General features: G+C 43.5%; 1 protein-coding gene and 1 non-coding gene across 3 annotated transcripts in view; one reads left to right on the forward strand and one right to left on the reverse strand.

Annotated features, from left to right (window-relative positions):
* Window positions 1-20127, reverse strand: part of LOC119051620 (zinc finger protein 345-like) — a 41149-nt gene extending 21022 nt beyond the window's left edge. The window contains exons 1-3 of one of the 2 annotated variants that reach the window (XM_037148471.2): window positions 19840-20127; window positions 15996-16122; window positions 11333-13744 (exon numbers count right to left, since the gene is read on the reverse strand). In XM_037148471.2, coding sequence (XP_037004366.2) covers window positions 12447-13744; window positions 15996-16122; window positions 19840-19872 — 1458 coding nt within the window. In that variant the 5' untranslated portion in view covers window positions 19873-20127 and the 3' untranslated portion in view covers window positions 11333-12446. Of the gene's footprint in view, window positions 1-11332; window positions 13745-15995; window positions 16123-19839 lie in introns of those variants that run through there. The other variant, XM_053672073.1, reaches the window with a different exon arrangement.
* LOC119051636 (U6 spliceosomal RNA) lies at window positions 14942-15046 on the forward strand. The gene has a single exon (XR_005082963.2). It is a non-coding gene; the product is annotated as a U6 spliceosomal RNA (small nuclear RNA).
* Window positions 20128-24009: the final 3882 nt, after the last annotated feature.

The following is a 24009-nucleotide window of genomic DNA, read 5'->3' on the forward strand; positions in this document are numbered from 1 at the left end:
CAAAGTTGACATGTTTTGAAAAATGGCTGTGCTTCCCCTTGCTGGTGTGGCTTAGTTGGCTGGAGCATCATCCTGTAAATCAAAATGTTACAGGTTCAATCCCCAGTTGGGATGCATACAAAGGCAACCAATGGATGTTCCTCTTTTTCTCTCCCTCTCCACCTCTTTCTAAAAGCAATGAAAAGATGTCCTTGGGTGATGATAAAAATTCAAAAGTTTGCTTAGATTAACCTGTAAACCGACATAGATCATCCTAGATTTTACAAGGTTTTTGTAACCATATAATATGCTAAGAGTTTAATCTAAAGCATATTAGCTTGAGACTTGATTAAACTTCCTTCCATACCTGTGCCTTCCCTGACACTAACAGTTGCCAGAGCTGTTTTTCAGGCAGTCCAGCATGTTTGCAGGACCAAAGCGGTGATCCTGTAGAAACCCCATGAGACTGACCAATGCTGCTTGGAGGACCCTCTAGTAATCTCATGAATTTTTTTGTTTATTATACCTTCATTATAATACTAAAATCTCCTTCCAAGGGTGGAGATGTTCCACTAGTTTTAAACATTCAATGTATGTAAAAGTATGTTGTCTAACTATGCATATGCAGGAATGTCTTCACCTATATGTGTGATGACGAAGCTCAACTTGATGTTTATGCATGATTTCCCTGAAAAAAGACTAATCTTGCCCTGGATGGTGGGGCTGCAGATAGGTCAGTCAGCTCACATTTCTGTGAAAACTGCACAACCAAGCAAAAAATCCTACTGAATGTGAATGCACGTTTCACTTCCAGTTAAAACCATAGTAGGTAGTTGTATAATGTCTTGATGTCAATGAAATATTCTACTCCAATGTCAGGATCATCTTACAACTGAAAATGTTCTACTTTTTAAATAATAAGACCTTGTATTAAGCTTGTCTGCAAACGGGCCCCATTCCAATCCTCTCCGTGCACACACACCTTTAATTTCATATCTGCTCATCCTCCTCAAATAGTCTATATATTTGTACTTGCATGCACTTTCTTTTTTAAAAAATATTTTATTTATTTATTTTTAGAGAGAGGGGAAGGGAGAAAGAGGAAACATCAATGTGTGGTTGCCTCTCATGCACCCCCTCCTGGGGACGTGGCCCACAACCCAGGTTCATGCCCTGACCAAAAATCGAACCGGTGACCTTTTGGTTTGCAGGCAGGTGCTCAATCCACTGAGCCACACTAGCCAGGGCTGCACTTTCTTTTTTTTAATGTTTTTTTAATTGTTGTTCAAGTACAGTTTTCTCCATTTTCACCCTACCACACCCCCACTTTCTTTTTTCTTTTTAATTTTATTGATTGACTTTAGAGAATGAAAGGAGAAGCGAGAGAAAAATTAGATTTGTTGTTCCACTTATTTATGCATTCATTGGTTGCTCCTTGTATGTGCCCTGACTGGGGATCTAACCTGCAATCTGTTTATATCAGATTTACACTCTAACCAACTGGGCCAAAAAATGACTAATTAAATATTGTTTGGCCAATTCCTGGTCATATATATCAATACACTTGAGAACAGTAAGCTGTCAAAATCATGACGCAGAACTACTAATTGTTAACATTAGACAAGATTCCCCAACCCCTTGGTTTCAGTGACAGTTATCACTTGCTCTGTTTACCAATAATTAGAATTTTCTGTATCTTGTGGATGTTGCCTTGAGGTGATTCTGGACACTCAAGTGGCAGAAGATGGAGAGGACTGATTGCTGATAAAGAATCCACTCTTACCTTGGCCGGATAGCTCAGTTGGTTGGAACATCGTCTTGTACACTAAAATGTTGTGGGTTCCTTTCCCATTCAGTGCACAAACCTAGATTGAAGGTTCAATCCCTAGTCCGGGCGTGTACAGGAGGCAATGGATCAATGTTTCTATCTCACATCAATGTTTCTCTTTTACTCGCCCTTAAATCAATAATAAAATATCCTTGGGTGAACATTAAAAATAAATAAAATACACATTTAAGACAGCATGCTCATGTGACTAGCATGTTGGTGCTGACGTTCTGCAGAACTGACCGGTGGGGTAGGCAGCGTCTACAATACAATGCCTGTCAGCTGAAAGGCTGAAGGACAGCAGTCTGAGTAATACCCTAGGATCCAAGGACAGGCAGGTATAGGCACAGTCATTTTATTCTTATGCCATTCACAACATAAATCACATGACCAAGCCACAAGGAAAATGGGAATGAGTGGGCAGGCATAGGCCGAGGAAGGGCTGAAGACAATGTTAATAGAAAATCTGCTGTTTTCACCACACAAACATTTTGTTAATTTTATCCCCAGTGTCAATGAAAAAAATAGTGTTTGGTTATAAGCCAAACAATAGTTTTTAAAAATTTTCCTTTTTGCCCTGTGATTCTCACTTGTGGAAATGTAACCCATTTTTGAATACTAATTTTAAGTATGGTTAACTTGAACTGTCATAAATACTCCAGATATTCATGATATTACTTTTTGAAAAATTTCTAGGTGGATAATTGTAATTTCAGAGAAATTATACATCTGTAAATGGTATTCTAATTAATTCTCCTTTGTCTCTGTATAGCACCAGCTAGAATGTCAGGTGTGATGATGGTTAAGCATTAATGACAGCCATGTTCAGTTGCTAAGCGGGCCTGTGGCTCCTCACGTGGAAAGCCAAGATTTCTGATATTACTGAAATTCAGGTTACTGTAGTTTTTATTGATAAATTTCAAGTTAAGGATGTATGTCCCTATGCAGTATGGTAGTTTTTTCTAATGTGAATGGATTTAATTTTTTTCTGCATTGAAGACAATCATATTTTTTAAAGATCTTTTAAAAATTTATTATAAAGGGGAGAAGGGAGAAACATCAATGTGTGGCTGCCTCTAGCATGCTCCCTACTGAGAACCTGGCCCGGCAACTCAGGCATGTGACCTAGACTGAGAAACGAACCAGAGACCCTTTGGTTCACAGGCCAGCACTCAATCCACCGGGCCACACCAGCCAGGCCAAGAATCATATTTTTAAAAAAGATAATCACATTTTATAACCCACTTATAATGCTTCTAATGTATTTCCTAATTATTCTTGACATTCTTTCAACTGGTATTACCTTCTGCAAGCTAGCTGAATTTTGAATTGGATTTTGTGTAGGGTGTAAAATAGGATCTAGTCTTCCCAACTCTGTTTATTGAAGACTATCTGGTTGCACCTGTGGTGTTGGACTGGGAACTGCTGGGCAGGTCACGGAGCCTGGGGACTGAGTGCACTAAGCTGCATCCCTCAGGGCCTCTCCAAGGGTGAAAGCAACCAGGAACTCTGGGCAGGGCGTTGCCTTGGGAACAAGCACTGGGAGATGAGCCTTCAGAGGGATGAGTGGGACTCACCCAGGAGAGTCCCTCCTAAATCAACTCAGCAGGGGAGTGACTCCCAGTAGGTGTGCCCTCCAGCCCCCAGGGTGCCCTGGCCCTCCCATCACAGGCACAGTGGTTCTGTGGATCCTCACTGTAATCTCCCAGCATCCTGTACCCTGCACTCCACCTGACTTGCCCCATTCTTGCTGTTTCTTCCAAGATTTGGCCTCAGATCACACATAGTATGTGACCTAAAGTACTTGCATCCACAGAGAAAAAGGCCTCCCCAGGTCCCCTGGGGATATGGAAGCAGGGAGAGCCTGGTGCGGACCCCACCCCTCATAGGGTGCTTATAGGACCAGCCACCAGGTTGCCCCTGGGCCTGTCCTTCTCAGAGGCCCTGCTGGGACCAGAAAAGACCAGCAGCAACCCCAGTGCCCAGTACATCTTCCTGGGATCAGGGCGGGAAAAGTGACCCATCCAGGTGGTGAAATGCATGGAAGGTAAATACTTGTGGAAGACCAACAATTACAGAAAGAAAAATTTAAAAATGACCTGAAAGAGACAACAGTTGAGAGGCTGAGAACTCACCAGGCAAGATAGAAGGCAACTCAGAAATATCTGACCTTGTCGCTACAGCGATAAGGCTACTTGGGGTCTCCTCTATCATCCCCATGGTGCCCAGGAAGGTCCCTAACATCTAGCATATCTCAATGCTCATGTATGCAGCCTGTGGTCTCTGCAACCAACAGCCAGCTGGCAGCACCCCCTGTTCTCTGCCTGACTTTGCAAAGTCTCCTCTGGCATAAGCAGAGTTCAGCTTTCCATCAAACACAAGGAGTCCCCAGTATAATTTTTCAGCTCCTTTTCTGAGCACCTCCCTTTCTTGGTGGGAAATTTACACTTTGGAAATTGGCAGACACTATAAACGAGGCTAAACTTGCTGGACGCCTCAACTTTATATTAACACAGACAAAGATTTAAATGTGTATGGTTTTTTGTGGGTGAGACATGCCTGACACAAAAAGTTTTAAGGAAAAAAATGAGAAAATGTCCTTCTAGTATTTAGAAACAATGACTGCACACAACAAAATGTCCCTCAATACCACCACCCTCACGGTCAAAGCACATGCCTAGGTCATGGTTTCGATCCCCAGTGTGGGTATGTATGGTGGCAGTCGGTTGATGCTTCTCTCTCAGATCACTGTTTCTTTCTCCCTGTCCCTCTCTCTCTAAAAACAATGAAAAAATATTCTCAGGTGAGGATTTTTTATAAAAAGGTAAATAGCCAGAATTTACATAGATTCTATACGAAAAGTGCTCAAAGGAAAAGACTGACCAATCCCTATCAAGTGTTGACAGGGATTGGGGTGAACTGAAGTCTCACACACTGCAGGTGGGAATGCGAAAAGGAACAATCATTTTACATCAGAATCTTGCAGTTTCTTCGAGTTAAACATTCATCTGCCCTGAGACGCAGATATGGCACTCTTCAGTTTTTGCCAGAAAACAAATATACACCCATATAAGGAACTGAGACAAATGTTTATAACAGCTTTATTTTCAACAGTCAAAATCTAGAATAACCTAAACACTCATAAAAGATGAATGGTTAAACTAAAAATGGTATATCCAAAAATAAGACTACTACACAGGGGGTAAAAAATGAACTACTATAAAATAGCACTGATGAATCTTAATTAGTCAATTATGCAACATATGGGAAATCAGAAAGAAAACAATAGAATAAACAGTTTATGATTGCAATCATATAAATTCAAAAAAATGCATAGAAGGTATGGTAAGGTAAAGTAAATCAATGGTCACCGGGAGAGGTAAAAAGGGCAAGATAATAATTGAAAATGAGGGAAATATAGCATGACAGTTAGAGACATTATCATGACTACGATGATAGCTTTGGAGGTTCACACTTGTGTCAAAACTTGTCAAACTGTACACTTAAAAATATATACAGCCCTGGCTGGTGTGGCTCAGGGGATTGAGCACCGGCCTATAAACCAAAGGGTTGCTGGTTTAATTCCCAGTCCGGGCACATGCCTGGGTTGTGGGCCAGGTCCCCAGTGGGGGCCACATGAGTTTCTCTCCCTCTCCTTCTCCCTCTTTTCCCTCTCTCCAAAAATAAACAAAATCTTAAAAATATATGCAGTTTTGTTATATAAATTATACCTCAACAAAACTTTAAAAATTGGCTTAAAATTAAAAAAAACTATGACCCGCTCTTTTTGGAAAACAGGTTGGGAAACCCAGTATTGATTCCACACCTCTGTCCTCATGTCGTCTGGGGCAGTCTTCCTTCAGTGGCAGCAAACATAGGGATAAATGAACACAAATCAGCAGGGATGCTGCCTGGGTCCCAGGAGCCACAACTCCAGACTACAAATCCCCTTTTCCTCTTTCTATCCAGCCTGTGAAGTATCCCCTCTTATCATTGAGAGGGTACAGGAATCCACAAAAATGTTAGGTTATTTTCTCTGTCCATCACTTCAGACACGAGACACACCTGAAGCTACTAAAATTAGTGTACAAATTGATCCTGTTAGTCACTGTCGCAAACATTCCAGATGCACATTTCAAAAAAGCAGCAATACAAATTTGGTCAAACTGACAAGCTTTTTCTGCCTTAATACTATACCTGTGAAGGGACGGAGAGCCACAAAAAAGTTGTTCTCCCCTTCGCAGAACCCACTATCGATTCATACACTAGCCCACAGAGTAACAGAACATGCAAGATTAAAGAGGTCTTAAATAGGAAGGCCTTCATTTTTATACAAGTCAAAGCAATGTGCAAAAGGCAGTTCTCATGTTTGTGATGTGCAAGCTAGAAAAACTAATCACAAGTATCATGAGACCTACATGAGCCTAGAAATGGTAGTCTATGTTGAAAGCTGCCCACCAAACTCACATGATATTCTGTGTTCCAATGTCAACCCAGATCCATGTCCAAGGTAGTGAAGAAGAAAACCTGACGACACCCCCCCCCCAAGTTCAGGTTACTCCACATTTGCTCTAGTACATGGCAGAACGAAGTTAATTTCACTGAACTAGCTCACTGGGATGATGACCAATAACGGACGTAGAATTGCCAGGTGATAGAAGTTATATGCCTTTGGCTACAGAAAAAATGGCAGAGATATAAACCTGGCAAGAACCCTGGGCAGGTTAGAAAATGCAACATATCCACACCTTCCCCAAAACCAAAGCTTCTGGGGAATCTGGCCACTGTGCATGTTCACATGTGAGAATCAGTTCAGAGAAATGACTCCCACAGAGTTATTACCAGTGTCCTTACACAAAGCAATAAAGTTCCACATTCCCCACACACCTGTGCCCTTTTCTACGGGGAAATCTCTGATATAAAGTGAATGTTCATTTTATCTTTGGAAATGTGTCGCTTTCAGCCCTGGCTGGTGCAGCTCAGTGGATTGAGCACCGGCAGCAAACCAAAGGGACGCCGGTTTGATTCCCACTCAGGACACATGCCTGGGTTGTGGGCCAGATCCCCAGTGGGGGGCCACATGAGTTTCTCTCCCTCTTTTTCTCCCTCCCTTCCCCTCTCTCTAAAAATAAGTAAATAAAATCTTTTAAACAGATATTTACTTTGAAAAAAAGCAGAAAAAACTGCCTCCTGTAACAACATGGATAAACCAGCAAGACATTATGCTAAATGAAATAACCAACATAGACTCCGCAGGTCACCCAGGCGGAGTCGAAGAGACTCGCACCCGCGTCTGTGTGGCGGCAACCCTGACTCTCGTGCCTACTCTGTCCTGACATCCCGACCAGGACCCTGCGCTTCGGAGCCTCTAACCGGGTACTCCAGTGGCTGGAGAGAAGACGGAAATCCCTCCACGAAAAGAATACCGGAAGTCCCGCCCCAACGCAATACATTCTCAAGAAAATACCTCCTCTTGATCTGTCATTGGCTCATTTCGGCTCGTATTTTCTGGGTAATGTAGTTCCGGGAGCACCAGGGGGCCGCGGGAACAGTGTTCTGAGGACCAGAGCATTTGCCAAGCGGCACCAAGAGGAAGTTAGCAATGACGTCCCCCATGGGCGGTGGGGTGGAGATCTGCCCCTCAGTAAAACAAGCGAAGGGTGGTCATTTCAGACACCGTGGTGTTGTCTTTCCAACAAGCCTTTCTAAAGTCTGAGAAAAGATAAGATCAAGCTGATTATGTGACTGTGCTAGAACCTTCATCACTGCATTCTGTCTCCACGGTGTGACTCTTTTTCAGTCCTGGAAATATTTTGCAATACTACTTTGGAAAGAGTTAAAAGAACATTTAGAGTATCCCGAGTAGTAAATGAAATGAAATAGAAGGAAAGTGAAGTGTCATATTTACTCACTGCTCTAACAAATGTTAATTGAGCACATACTGGGTTTACTAGGACTTTCTGCAGGAGCATGAGAGAAAATCAGCCGCAAGAGAAACCAACAGCCCTACCTCTTCTGGTTCTGTGATACCGAAGAAAATCTGAAAGAAGAAATACTAAATACATAGTATGTTCGAATGGGGCAGGTGCCATGGAATCAAAGACAAAAGACGATTTTGCTGAGAAGAGGGAATGAGCAATGAGGAAGACCTCCTTCCTAAGAGCACCATCTAAAAGGATGAGCCCTGGCGATATTTAGCAGGGGCAGGGGTTCAAGGTACATTAAAAATTTGAAAACTTTGTTTGAGCAAACATAAATTTTAATCAGGTGGCACCAAACTGAACTAGAAAAGGGGATTTTATAGAGCAGAAAGGGCAGCAAAGCAAGAAAATTATGGGGGAGGTGAAGGTGGCAGAAGGTATAGGAAGATAAATGGTAATGGAAAAAATACATTAAAAAAGTATTGGATTGGCTATAATTTTAAAAGATGCTTCATTTGGGAGAGCCCAGCAGGCTGTGTTTGGGTGTTCTTATGTTTCAATTTCTTACAATTGAGGAATTTACTGGTGGTGAATCAACACATGAAAAAATGCCCAAAGTTGCCCTGGCTGGTGTGTCTCAGTGGATTGAGCACCGGCCTGGGAACCAAAGGATCACAAGTTCTATTCCCAATTGGGGCATATGCCTGGGTTGCAGGCCAGGTCCCCAGTAGGGGGCGCACAATAGATAACCACACATTGATGCTTTTCTCCCTCTTTCTCCCCTCCTTGCCTTCTTTCTAAAAATAAATTTAAAAAAATTAAATGCTCAAAATCACAAATCCTAGGAAAGTGACTAAAACCACATTGAGAGAGCACTACACATTTACTAAAATGGTTAACATTAAAGACTGACCATATAAAAATTAAAAAATAAAGACTGACCATATGAAGTACTAGCAGGGATGTGGAGGAAATGAGGACTCATACACTGCTGGTGGGAAACTAAACAGAAACAATAATTTTAAATCACAGTCTGCAATTTTTTTTAAATTTTAGCACTTACCTACCCTGTATGTTAGGCATGCACTTTGAGTTGTTAACAGAAGAGAAATAAAATATTTCTCCACAAAAACAACTGTAATGAAAATATTCAGAGCAGAATTTTTTACAATAGTCCAAAACTGGAAATAAGTGCTCCAAGTGCTCCAGAACAGATGAATAGGTAAAAATAGTGGTATATATGCAGAGAACAAAATAGTACTTGGCAATACAAAGAATGAACTGTTCACATAAGTACCACTGATGTGTCTCAAAACAAGATTGTGCATGAGGAACTCAGGGGGGGAATAAAGAAACACTTTATGACTACAATCATATAAAATCTAGAAAATGTAAATTTCCTATAAAGAAAGTAAATCAATGATTGCTGGGAGGACCCAGGAGAGCAGGGAGAGAGATTATAAAAGGACAGGAGGCAAATATGTGAGTGACAGATGTTCATTATCTTAGTTATGATGTGTTCACAGGTTTTATGTAGGGAAAAACATAAATTATAAGTTTTAAGTATTTAATGCATGTCAATTATACCATTATAATCCTTTAAAAACTGTTCAAAATAAGAAGCCCAATCTCCCTCGCTTTCCAGAAAAATAAACTTTGGTAACTGTTTACTTCGGTAACTAAAAAAAAATTGTTCTTTTATTGATTCTAGAGAGGGGGGAAGAGAGGGAGAAACAGAGGTTAAGAAACACTGAAGTGCAAAAGAAACATTAATTGGTTGCCTCTTGCAATTGGGGACCAAACCTGCAACCCAGGCATGTGTCCTGACCAGGAACCAAACCTGTGACCACTAGGTTAGCAGGACAACACCCAACCAACTGAGCCACACAATCCAGGGCTATAATTATTTTCTAATCCTCACTTGAGGATATGTTTATTGATCCTAGAAACTAAGGGGGTAGAGAGAGAGGGAGAGAGGAGGAATGAGAGAGGGAGAGGGAGAAAGGGAGGTGGGAGGGAGGCTGAGAGAGAGGGTAAGAAAGAGAAAAACATCAGTAGGCTGCCTCCTGACCGTGCCCCGACCAAGGATTCAACCTGCAGCCTTTTGGTGTATGGGACTAGAAACTCCAACCAACTGAGCCATTCAGCCAGGACAGGAACTGTTTATTGACTACAAGTTCTCTCATCCTAGCCAGGACCTCAGTGTCAGCTGGTTATCAATGAAGGCTATTTCTTGTGTCAACAGGAACACAGGCTGGGCTGGGTCACAAAAACCACATCCCTGGGCTGTGAGATCTCCGTTGTCTTTATCCTTGCTTTTCTGCCTGCACAGCAATGGCATAGATGAGATGGACAGCCCAGGAAGCGAACAGAACTCCAAAAACCTTAGACTGTTTTACCTGACAATGATCTGTTACAAAAGATATATAGGTGTGAAAGTTGCAGAGTTCCTGCCATCCCTGGAATATATGTGGATGAACTTTTAGCAGCACCACACCCATCTATGTGGCCGAGTCTCCTCCACTCCCTATTAATTCAGTCTTCCGGATTACCAATTATGGTTCCCCCACCCCTGCAGTATTACAAGTGAATTCTGTACATCATGGCACACAGTTCTTTTGCACTCCATTCAACTTCACCTGTCATTGAATAAAGTGTGAACAAACAAAACATCCATGGTGTTTCCAGAGCACTAGAGGGTGCCACAATGGCTTCCCCTTCAGGATGACCTGACCCCACACACACACACACACACACACAAAATCTTGGCATCCAGACCACAAAGCCAAGATACGTATCTGAGGAGGCTGTTAGTCAGTTAGAACTGGCATAACAAAGTACCACCAACTGGGTGGCTTAGACAACAGAAATTTATTTTCCCACGCAGATGGAGTCTAGAAATCGGAGGTGTCAACAGGGTTGGTTTCCTGTGAGGCCTCTTCTCCTTGGCTTGCAGAGGGTAGTCTGTTCTGTGGGTGTGTGTCCTCACCCCTTTTATTAAGGACATCATTCACACTACATTAAGAGTCTGCTCTAATGATTTCATTCTAATGTAGTACAGTGGAGCCTATGTTCTTGAACTTAATTCATTCCAGAAGGCAGTTTGAAGTGATTTGTTCAAAAACCAAATCATACTCAAACTCGTGCATTCTTTCGTGTGTTGCCTGAGAAACACATGACAGATTATACATGATCGGCATGAAAGGGTTTTGGGGACAAGAATCGAAGTTTAGTTTGACAACTGAGACATTTTTTCCCATGAACTTGGTGAAGAATCAAATTGTTCAAGATGGAAGATTTTGGAGAACCAAGGTTTGACTGGTATCTCTTTCAAAATGCTATGTCTAAACATAGTCACATTTTGAAGGACTGAGGGTGAGGACTTTAACATAGAAATAAAGGAGTACACAGCTCAGCCCACAACTAAGGCTTTGGATCATAACACAAGACAAAAACTGGACAGCTTTATTCACTCATTCATTTGCAATTATACTGACTTCCTTGAAACACAAAGCTTGGGATCCAATGAAATGTGTTCACCCCTTCATGCTGGCAGACCTTGATTCTGCTTTGAAATCACCCCACAAAAGAAAAGAAAACCAAATTTAAAAGTAATTAAACCAAAGGATCTTTATTATTACATAAACCAAAGAAACTGTGGCACGCAAGTCCTGGGTTGGTGACTTCAAAACTGCAAAGACTTATAACAAGCCTCATGTGACACCAACAATACTCCTAAGAAATGTAGTCTTTATTTGCAAGACACCACCAGAACTCAGACCAGGTACTCTGGGCCAGCGCTGGGTCCCATCCATGCCCTGAGGAGGAAACAAGCATCCCTGTGGGTTCCATAAGCAATGAAAGAACACAAAGCAGCTTCCCTATGTGGGGTGGTGACTGATGTACACTGTGGGGACTGGCCAGGTGGCAGAGATGACATTACTTTTGCCACAAACATTGGCAGTGACTTAAATCTAGCCAGGAGTCCAGGGAGGTTAGAAAGCACAATGCAGCTTCTGAACATTTTCCAAGTAGCTAGGACATATGGGAAAATCACCCCACTGTCGACATTCAGATGAACGAAGTTCAGTCCAGGTAAACAACTGCCTCACAAGGGTTCTCCTCCAGTGTAATTATCCTAAGCCAAGAAATATCACATTCTCTGCTATTTTAAAGCTTGTTGGCAGTGTGAACTCTGAGGTGTGGAATGAAGACAGATGACTGGCTAAAAGGACTGTTCATTCACTGAACCCATAAGGGCCTTGCTCCACTGTGAATTCTCTGATTTTTACGAGACTATGTCTTTGCCTAAAGGATTATCCATATTCTGTCTTAGCTTGGGCTGCTATAAAATATCACAATAAACTTGGGTGCTTATAAACAATGTAAATTTACTTCTCACTCTTTTTAAGCCTGGACATCTGACATCATGGTCCCCATGTGGTCAGGTCCAGTGTGCAGTAAGGACCAGCATCCTGATTCACAGACCATCTTCTCAAAGGGTCCTCCCATAGCAGACAGAGGAAGCAAGCTTTCTCTCAACTCTTATAAGGACATTAATCCCAAACTCATGATGGTTCTTCCCAAATGACCAATTTCCATCATAAGTACCTCCCAAAGACCTCACCCCCTAATACTATCACATTAGGGGATAGGATTTCAACAAATGGATTGTGGGGCACATAAACATTAAATTCATAACATCACTCATAAGGCCATTATTTAGTGTGTATCTTCTGGTGTTGAATGAGACTGGAGCTTTGGCTAAAAGATTTCCCACATTCACAACACTCATAAGGCCTTTCTCCAGTGTGAACTCTCCAATGTTTATTGAGGTTAGACTTATTACTAAATAATTTTCCACACTCCCCACATTCATAAGGCCTGACTCCAGTGTGAACTCTCTGGTGTTGAATAAGGCCAGAATTTTGGTAAAAAGATTTTCCACATTCCTCACACTCATATGGTCTCTCTCCACTGTGAACTATCTGGTGTTTAATGAGGCTAGAGCTATGGCTAAAGGATTTCCCACAATCACAGCATTCATATGGCCTTTCTCCAGTGTGAATTCTCCCATGGTTACTGAGGTGAGATCTTTGGCTAAATGACTTTCCACATTCACTGCATTCAAAAGGCCTTTCTCCAGTGTGAACTCTTTGGTGTTCTAAGAGAATGGACCTGTAGATAAATAATTTCCCACATTCCTTGCACTCATAAGGCCTTTCTGCAGTGTGAACTCTCTGGTGTTTCATGAGATTAGAGCTATGGGTAAAGGTTTTCCCACACTCCCTACAGAAATAAGGCCTTTCTCCAGTGTGAATTCTCTGATGGTTACTGAGACTACAGCTTTTGCTAAAGTATTTCCCACATTCCTTGCACTCATAGGGCCTTTCTTCTGTGTGAACTCTCCAGTGCCTAATGAGACTGTAGCTTTGGCTAAAGGATTTCCCACATTCACTGCATATGTAACGTCCTTCTCTACTGAGAACTCTCTGGTGATGAATAACTTTGTGTTTGTACCTCAAAACTTTCATGCATTCTTGAGAGTGAGTTTTTCGCTTGGGAAAGGCTGCCACGGAGTTGGTTCCGGTGTTTGAATTTTCTTGAGTATTAGTGCTTTGTACCTGGAGTAATCCTGAAGTGGCCAAAAAGTCCTTCCCAATCTCCCCACAGGTAAAGGGCTTCCCAGACACGTGAAATTTGCAGTCATTCCCAATGGAAGTTCTGTTCACATTGATTGTGAAGGGTTTCTCTCCAATGTTTTGCATCTGGTGCTGAGAGAGGTTTGCACTGAAATGTAGTTGTTTCCCACACGGGCCCAGCCTGCACAGCTTCTGTCCATGAGGCATTCCCTGATGTTCAGCTGAGAGCAAAATGTCTTCCAACACCGGGATATACTTGTCACGTGGGTGGGCCCTCTGGGAAGACAGACCTGCCTTGGGAATCCTGACCTGTGACACTCTTTCTACAGAAACACTCTGCTCAGGTGCCTCATCCTCTGCCCCATACCAACAACCTAAAAGAAAAGAAACACTGGTAAAGTGCATGTTGACTGTGGCAGGAGGGGCAGCCTGGACTCAAATGAGTGTTTGACACAATCAGGAGAGTCCATGCAATGTGTGCAGGAGCTTGGATCTGGGTTCCGGCGAGGACTACTTAGCAGTGCTGGGCTATAAATCAGACTGTAGGAAGCCTCGTGAAGTGAAGGACAACACCAAGTACAGAGCACAGGGAGGAGAGACAGGATCTACAACTCATTTCTCTGTAAACGAATGTTAGCAGGACCTATCTCCTGGTGGGTAACACCTGAATGCTGAGTAGAAAAATACTAGGTTATAAAGAGCACAAATGGAGCAGGAGGTATCACAAGGTGAAGGCAGGGACTACTTATGTATTTGAAAACATTAAGCAGGATCTTATCTACAGCTGACCCATGAGTGCTGTGCTGAAGGGTGTCTGGGATAAAGAATATCCATGTCCTGGACAGTGTGGCTCAGTTGGTTGGAGCACCCTGAACACCAAATGGTCATGGGCTTGATCCCGGTCTGGGAACATGCTTAGGTTGTGGGTTCAATCCCCAGTTGGGGAGCTTACAAGAGGCAACCAATTACTATTTCTCTCTTTCTCTTTCTCTCTCTCTCTCTCACCCCCCCCCAACTCCTGTCTAAAAGTAATAAAAAAATGTCCTCAGGTACAGATAAAAATTATCCAGCTGCACCACAGCAGCAGGTATTCAATGACTACCTAAGAGTATGTGTGCATATCATGATATAATATGGAAAAAACAATGTTGGAGAACACTGCCCACGGAGCAGCATGATGTGGAGTCAGACAAGTGAGGACGAGCCCACAGGCTGGGTGTAATAGGAGAAGTGACGTGTGGAAGAATTATTAGTATGCAAAGTGTCAAGAATGGAGATGGAAAAGCCGAAATAAAATGTAGCCACTGGCTTGAGAACCAAGATAAGAGTCCAACAGAATAGGCGGCGGTATGGTTTCAACACAACCCTGACATCATGCCCTCTCCCAGGGTGCCACGCCCTAGGACCAGGCTCCCTCTGAGCCCATCTTTCTATGGGTGAACTCATACCCACCCTGAAAACCACCAAGCGCTCTCCATCACACTCCCAAGATGAGCAACTACATGGCAACTGCATGATGCAAGTACTCAGGGAAGTAAAAGAAGTGAGAGGAAATGAAGAACTTAGCACATGAGCTCGCTTCTGCGGCACATATACTAAAATTGGGACAACAGAGAAGATTAGCATGGCCCCTGTGCAAGGATGACATGCAAATTCATGAAGTGTTCCATATTTTTTAACCAAAGACACTGAAATAGAGAACAGGTTGACAGTGACCAGAGGGGAGAGGGGAGGGAATTTCAGAGGGAAAGGGGAAGGGTTTACAGGAACAAGTATAAAGGAGGCCCTGACTGGTGTAGCTCAGTGGATTAAGCACAGGCCTGCAAACCAAAGGATCGCAGTTCGATTCCCAGTCAGGGCGCATGCCTGGGTTGCAGGCCAGTTCCTAGCAGGGGACGCGTGAAAAGCAACCATACATTGATATTTCTCTCCCTCTCTCCTTCCCTTCCTTTCTAAAGATAAGTAAATAAAATTTAATAAATAAATAAATAAAATTATTTCTTTTAAAGACACATGGACAAAAACTGGGGGGTGGAAATGGGAGGGAGGTGGGGAGGGATGGGTGAGTGGGCCAGGATAGGAGTAAAAAAAAACAGAAAACTACTTGAACAAAAATTAAAATAAAAATTAAAAAAAAAAGAACTTAGCACATGACAGCCACAGGAGAGAAAACTAAATACCACAAAGACAACTTCTGAGGAAGGTCTTACAAGAACACTGCATGAATCATACAAACAGTGACAATGTAAGTGACGATAATTCCTAGTACAGGTAGGCATCAAAAAATGTTAGCAAGAGGAAAGAAGTCAGCCCTTGGGTAGAGAGTTGATTTGCATCTGAACAAATCTGCTCGGCTAAGGTGATGGCAAGCCCGGTGGAATCTATACAGTGACTGCAAGATGACTGACTCTGGACCCTTCCATGGTAAACTTAGGGGAAGCAGATGTTGGGAATGCTCAAGAAAAGGGAAGTACACACACTTCAGTCCAATCAACCACAGCACCTACCCAAGAAACTGTGAAAGAAAGCAGTGCTCATGGTCCTAAGTGAGACAGATAGACCTCTTGGGGAAAATGAAAGGGCAGAGACCAGCTCAGAAGAGTGGGGTGGGTGTGAGGATCTTACCCGGGGAGGTTATAAGTGCCAAGTTCTCCAGCATCACATCCTGGTACAGGCGTCTCTGAGCCTCATCAAGGAGATCCCATTCCTCCCAGGAGAAGTACACGGCCACGTCATCAAAGGTCACCCTGCCCTATCATAATGGGGACAGATGAAACCAAAAACAGCCCCTTCCTAAGGGCATACAATCCCTTCCCTCTCCTATTTAATCCATGCCCATTCTCATCCCAAGCTCCTTAACTAAGTGGAAAAACCAGGCCCTGGTGGCAAGAACACTTTTGGAATTCATTGGTCTTGAGGTCCAGCCATCAATAACAAGAGGCAGGTAAACTAATATAGATAGATAGATATCTGTGAGCCTGGAATACAGGATTCCACCAGCTCCCACAGGCAATTCCTCTGAGATGGCCAAGGTCATGCAAGTGTCAATTCAAGGGCCCCGGGGCCATCAAACATACTTCTGCTTCAAGAGCACGCAAGCCTTTAGACTGCACATCTATCACACCTCTGGACAGCACAGCCACAGGCCCACTGCCACCACCATCTCACTGCCCCATACCACAGCCCTTTCCCTAGTCTCCCCATGTTACTATACTTTAATGACCTCACCTCTCCACCACACTGCTGAGGTAGGATCCTGCCCTAGGGTTATGGGAAAAACCAAACACATGACACCTGACACTGGAGAGATGAGATGGTCAGCAGTTTAATCGATCACACACACATTCACAGCCTGGGAAGGGAGGACACCACACAGGGCTACATGGGGTTGTACTATATGACTTTTTTTGTTGTTGTTTTTAACCCTCACTTGAGGATATTTTTTCATTGCTTTTTAGAGAGAGAAATATCCATTCAAGAGAGATGCATCAACTGGTTGCTTCCCATAAGCAGCCATCTGAGGACCATATGTGCACTGGGATGGGTGTGGAACATTGCAACCTAGGTATGTGCTCTTAGTGGGAATTGAACCCACAACCTTTCAGTCATGGGACGACACTCCAACCAACTCTGCCACACTGGCGAGGGTTATGGGGCTGTCCTATGGAAAACAGTGAACAACCAGGGATGTAGAATTTTTGTAGTATTTTTGTAGGGTGTAGCAATCTTTGTAGTATTGGGACAGTGAGGTGCCCCTGGGTTCCAGCAGGATGATACCACTGGTTGGTATGAATAACTCCATGGGCTAGGAGAGAACTAAAACCTAATACAAAGGGAAAAGGAGGAACTGGGTCTGGTATTCTCACTAAAAAGAACTGCTTGGCTACAGTGGGGAAGGGAACTTGTACACAGGCCATTTGAGGCCCTCCAGGTTTCACCAGATGTCAAGGCAACACGTAACACTGGGACTTCATGTTAGGTCTTACACTACAACTTAATAGACAACATCCAAAGTAAGATCAGCAAATTCAAACAGGATCCAATACCACTACAGACCTCCCATTGCTCCTATGAGTGGTGGCAACTCCAAATGCTTCCATAAAGGCTTCACTGTCTGGCTTGGTTCCTTGCCTCCAACTCAGCCACAGAGAATCAATCATGTGTGAATCTCACACACATACCCACAACCCTCTTCCACTTCTGTGCTGCACTTACTGCTTGTTAGTAGTAAAAACTTCCTCTGCTCACTTAACCTCATTCTAAGGCCACTTCATGCCTAGTGAGTCTCACAGATGACCCTATGTGCCCCTGGCTTGATCCCTGAGGATGAATGAAACACTCTGCCCCATCAAAATTGCCACAAAATTTTGCTGGGTGAAGAGCATGGAGAAAAAACACTAGCTCTGCCCTAAATGTCATCTTGATTCAATCACTCCCAGGCCTCTGTACCCAACTCATGTCCATTATTCCCTTGAAAGGCCTGGTCACCTGCCAGATGTATACAATCTTCAACATGTCCTCCCTTCATGACCACTTCACTGCCTCACCCGAAAACTACCACCCAGTACTCAAGCAAGAGAGCTAGTTCACAGACTCCATCCTCCTCAACCTGGCCCCCTAATACCTTTGACTTCATAATCTGAAGATTATCCCTTTTAAATGTGAACACAGCTTACTCACCTGTGTCCACAAAGTAGCCACATTTCGGATGTCTCCATTGAGAACCCTCCCCAGATTTCCAAACCAGTGTGTCCAGCTGCCCAAGCCATGTCTGCACTTGGTCTCAGAGACACCTCAACCTCTCAACATGGCCAAAGCAAAGCTCTTGGTATCTTCAGTGAATTCCTCTCCTATTATAATCTTCCCCAACTTAGATGATGGAGCATCTACTCCTATAAGTTCAAAACACAGCAATCATCATTGAATCCTATGTTTCACCACCTCTCCCTCTACATTAGAAAATCTAGTCAACCCTTTTTCAAATATGCATCCAGAGTCTAACCACTTTTGCTAAGCTACCATTCTGGTCCATTAAGCTTCAGGTGGAGTCAGTAGTAGCCTGACTCCAGCCTGACCTTATTTTCTCCTGCCTCACCCCCACAGTTGCTGCCACTGTACATCCAGATAGAGGCTGGTAAGACCTTTAAAGACCACCTCCTCTCTCTAATCCAAAACTCCAGTGACTTCCAGAATACATATCCAACTCTTAGGCAGCCATTCCAGTCCCAACTCCTGCACCCCTGCTGTTTATTCCCACATTAAAAAAATAAGACAGACCTGTGGTTTCCGGAGCACTCCTAGGTGAGTTGCTCCTGTAAGCATCTACACATCCTGGTACTAGTTCCCTATATAACCCTCCACACTTTTTACATTGATTGCCACCTACAGGAACACGTCTGTATAAAGTCTGACAAGGACTTACAACTCCACTACAACTTACAACCCCTACAACTTGGGGTTTCTCCAAGATTTCCAGACCAAAGTACAGGAGAAATGGCACTTAAGACTCTAAGCAGGGCTCTGGCTGGGTGACTGAGTTGGTTGTAGCATGGTACAGTACACCAAAAGGTTGTGGTTTCAATCTGCAGTCAGGGCACATACCTAGATTGTGGGTTTGACCCCCGGTCGGGGCACATCTGGGAAGCAACCAATCTATGTTCTCTCTAAAATCAATAAACATATCCTTGGGTGAGGATTAAAATAAAAGACTCCAGATAGGTATTTTTATGCTGAACATTTTGCTGTACACACCTGAAGCTAACAAAATCTTTTATGTGAACTATAATTTAAAATAACTTAAAAGAAAAGACTCTAAGAAAAAACCATCCAGAGGTCAAGGCCACTGAGGGTCTGGAACACCTTCTACTTCCTGTGCTTCCAAAAGCACTTCCGCAGGCACGGGAACCTGTACTAGAGGGAGGCCTCAGAAAAATCTGTCCATGGTAGGGTTCACAGAGCTCCCTTCCTGGGCCCTCCTTCCTGACCCTGAAGCCCGATGACCTCGCACCGGCTGTCTCACCTCCGTACCTGGGCACTCAGTGTCCTGTTAACCGGCACAGAGATCTTGAAACAGGGATTCAACCTCTCAGTGCTTCAGTGTTCGCATCACCCTTTCCGGTCTCTTCTTCCTTTGAACGGCCCTTGGGGACGTTTGATACCCCCCAGCCCTGGCTTCCAGAGTCCTCACAAGCCCAGCCTGCTACTCCAGCTGTCACTCCGCCTCGCACTCTCTGCTACCAGCGCGCAGGACGATCGCAGGGTCCCGGATCCTCCCCCGCTCAGCCGCCCCTGCGCATCATTACCGAGCAGCCCCTCAGCCCGTCACCCCCTCCCACCCGCGTCACACAGTTTGTCCCCCAGGAGCACCTCACGCTCCACACCGCCAGGGCCTAGCCTGCAGGACGTCCCGCACCAAGGATGCAAGGCTCGGTGGGATGAGCGGCGAAGGCCTGTGGGCCCGCGCACTCACCTCAGCGGGGCGCCGAAGCCCGGCCACCGCCATCGAACTCTGTGAAGGCAAAGCGGGAGCAGCGAGTGAGGAGGCTGCCTCGGGCACCGCGGTCCTCGACCAGGCCCCAGCGAGGGTCACCCGGACGGTGACACCGAGACTAAGACCCGTTTCTACGCTGAGGAAACCGCGTCTCACACCTTCTCGGTGCTGTCACCTAACGCTCCACCCAGCGTCCAGGTGCCATCACCGTCAGGGATGCGGGAATTGCCGCCAGTGTGAACGAGCCGGAAGTCCCGCCTGGACGCTTTACGCAGGCCCCCAGAAAGGCCCACCTAGCCCATCACTGGCCGCTAGAGCGTCCTCTCTACGCGGAGACTTCCGGGTAACGTAGTTTCCTACGCACTACAGCTGCCTGTTGCGATGTTTTCCGTTCTGAACAAACTTGACGGCGCACGTGGTTCCCAAATACTTGATTTCTCGCCATTTGCTGCCCCTACAAACTCAAAGTTCTCATGGGGCTGTAAAGTGCAGTTTGGAAAATAGTCATTAATATTCTAATAACTATGATGGTGTCTGGTGGGTGCTAGACTTACAGGGTAGTAACTTTGTAAGTTATATGAACGTCCAGGCATTACACTGCATACTTGAAACTAACATAAAATAATTAATTTCAACTGTAATTGCAAAAAAAATGTAAAAAAGCTCAAGGTACTTTTCGTCTTGTATTTCTTTAAAAAAATGTACTATTGTTGAAAATTTTCTCCAGAATGCTAAGCCACCTCTTTGTACATGTTAATGTTGGGGTTTTCTATTTTTTAAAAAAGTACTTATTTTTAGAGAGGGGAAGGGACAGGAGAAAAAGAGAAACATCAATGTGTGGTTGCCTCCTATGCATCCTGGCCCAGCATGGGAATCAAACAGGGACCCTTTGGTTCACAGAGGGGCACTCACTCCACTGAGCCACACAGGCCAGGGCTCAAGTTCTGTTTTTTATCATTTTTTCCTTACTGTTTGTTGAATTTGCAGGGTTATTTTTTCATTAGAATTTGGCACATGTTAGAGTGGCTTATTAAGTCTCTGAGACTGTTGAACTGATCACCCTTCCCCATAATCCTGTACACTAGAATATTGATGAGATGGGTGATTGAGATTTGTTCCTGGCAGCATTTGATAGTGAATGCTGGATAAATAAAATCCTGGAACCCAGAAACCCTCTCATCAAGGGTAGTAGTGACAGAAAACACTTTAAATTTTTTTTAATTACAGTTGACATTCAATATTATTTTATATTAGTTTAAGGTGTATAATGTAGTGACTAGACATTTAGGTAATTTCCCAAGTGATAACCCTGATATTTCCAATACCCACCTGGCAACATACAGAGTTATTACATTATCATTGACCATATTCCCTATGCTATACATACCATTCTGGTCTCTATTTTAAGACTAGCAACCTGTACTTAATCCCTTCACTTTTTTCCACCCGGCTACCCCAAACACCTCTACCATCTGGTAACCATCAGTTTTTTTCTCTTTATGATCATTTATATTTTGCCTGTTTGTTATTTAAATTCCACATATAACTGGAATCATGTGGTATTTGTTTTCATGTCTGACCCATTTCACTAGGCATGATAGAAAACTTTAGTTATTGAATAAGCACTAAATCAGAATTTAATGCACATCACAGGCAATGTGTTAAGAAATTGCAAAGGCAGCCCTGTCTGGTGTGGTCCCTGTAAACCAAAGGGTCACCACTTCCATTCCCAGTCAGGGCACATACCTGGGTGGCGGGCCAGGTTCCCAGTTGGGAGGTGGGCCAGAGGGAGCCAGTTGCTGTTTCTTTCACACATCAGTGTTTCATTCACACATCGATGTTTCTCTCCCTCTTTCTCACTCCCTTCCTCTCTCTCTAAAAAATAAAATCTTTAAAACAAAAAGTGCAATGCAGTTCCCATATACCTATTTATGCAGTTGTGCAAATGTATGAGGTTTAATATAGGCAGGTGGCACCTTCAAAAGGGATATCTCTTAGCATTATACTGAAAAAGAATTAACACATTCCTGGCCTACCTAAACTGTTTTTCTTATGTAAACTTTGTGATTTCCAAAGAGATACAGCTGAAGGCTTTCTCATATTTACTGCACTCATAAGGCTTTTCCCAGTGTGAACTCTGATGTGTACTTAGACTTGAGTTTTGGCTAAAGGATTTCTCACATTCCCCACACTCATAAGGCCACTATTGAGAGTGACCTATTGATGAAGAAGGAACAAAGAGGTTTAGCTCAAGAATTTCCCACATTTGCTTCACTTATAAATCCTTTCTCTAGTGTGAACTCTCCTATGCTTAATGAGGCTGAGGTATGTATGCAGCAAAGGATTTCTCACAATCAATGCACTTAAACAGTCTTTCTCCATTGTGAATTCTCTGATGATAATGGAAGGCAGAGATGTAGCAAAATGGTTTTCCACATTCACTGCACACATAAGGTCTTTCACTAGTGCGAATTCTCCTGTGTTTAATATAATTGAAGTTTGCAGCAAAGGTTTTCTCACATTCATTACACTCATAGGCCTTTTTCCAATGTGAACTCTCTGGTGTTAAATGAGACTTGAACTTTGGCTAAAGGATTTTCCACATTTCCCACATTCGTAAGGCTTTTCTCCAGTGTGAACTCTGGGGTGTTTAATGAGGTTGGATTTGCAGCTAAAAGATTTGCTGCATTCACTGCACTCGATAGGCCTTTGTGAAGTATGAACTTTCTGATGGAAACTGATACTTGAGCTTTGTTTGAAGGATTTTCCAGTACATCCATTGTACTGATGGGGCCTTTCTTCAGTGTGAACTCTTTGGTGGAAAATGAGGCTGGATATTTGGTTAAAGGATTTCCCATATTCACTACATCCACAAAGCCTTACTCTGGTGTGAATTCTTTGGTGTACAGTGAGGTTGGACTTGTACCTAAATGATTTTCCACATTCACCACACTCATAAGGTCTTTCTCCAGTATGAATTCTCCTATGTGCAATGAACTGGAGTTTCTGGTAAATGATTTCCCACAGTCTGTACATTTGTAAGGACTTTCTCTGGTTTTTCCTCTCCAGGGTTCAATGTCATGGGACTTGTTAAATAATGTTCCACATTTCCCAGACTCGAAAGCTCTTTCTCCCGTGTGAAAATTCTGATGTCTAATGAGGCTACCACTTTTGCTAAACAATATCCCACATCCACGGGACATAAAACAAATTTCTCTAGTGAGGACTCTCTGGTGCTGAACAGCATGTGTTTGTGACTGAAGGATTTCATGTATTCTTCCCAGTTCTTGAGAGTTGAGAATTGAGTCTTTCCCTTCTGAAAAACAGCCACACACTTGGCTCTGTTGTTTGACTTCTCCTTGGTGTAAAATATCTGTTGCTGAAGAAATTCAGAGCTGGCCATGAAGTCCTTCCTAGTCTCCCTGAAGATAAGTGTCTTCCCTGACACATTCAGTTTGCAGCTCTTCACAAACAAAAGGTCTGTTCACATGGCTTCTGAAGGGTTTCTCTCCAACGTGCTGCTTCTGATAAAGGTATGAACTGACATGTAATTTTCTCCCATACACACCACACTTGTACAGTTTCTGCTTGTCATTGAGTTCCCTGGTGCTCAGTTAAATGCAAAATATCACTCAAGATCAAGCCAAACTTTTCACAGGGTTGGGCCTTCTTGAGAGAGAGATGAACATTGGGAGTCCTGATCTGTGACACTCTTTGTACAGAAACACTATGCTCAAAAGGAGCCTCCAGGTACTCCAGGGCGACAACCTGAAAGCAAGAAATGCTGGTGCAATGCACACTGACTTTGGTGGGAGGGGGCAGCTATTATGCACATGTGTATCTAACAAACCCAGGGACAAGTTCATGGGATTATCTGCAGGAACAAGAGTTGGTTTCAGGTTGATGATGGGGCTGTTTAGAAGTACTGGTCTATACAGATCACAGGACAGAGAAGTCCTCATGTGACAAAGGACATACAGTTTGTTCCGAGGCAAACAACCTTCAACAGGACCTTGTTTGCTGGAGAAATAAGTGCAATAGAAAAGGTTGTATCGGTTCTCCAAAGAGAATTGTAACAGAGCTGCTGTTGGTCAGATACTGTTTAAGAATGAGTACACTCTTCATAAAACAAATCATGTAAGCCAATAT

This window comes from Artibeus jamaicensis, unplaced genomic scaffold (assembly GCF_021234435.1).
Source record: "Artibeus jamaicensis isolate MK-2021 breed Jamaican fruit bat unplaced genomic scaffold, CSHL_Jam_final contig_723, whole genome shotgun sequence".
Taxonomy (NCBI): domain Eukaryota; kingdom Metazoa; phylum Chordata; class Mammalia; order Chiroptera; family Phyllostomidae; genus Artibeus; species Artibeus jamaicensis.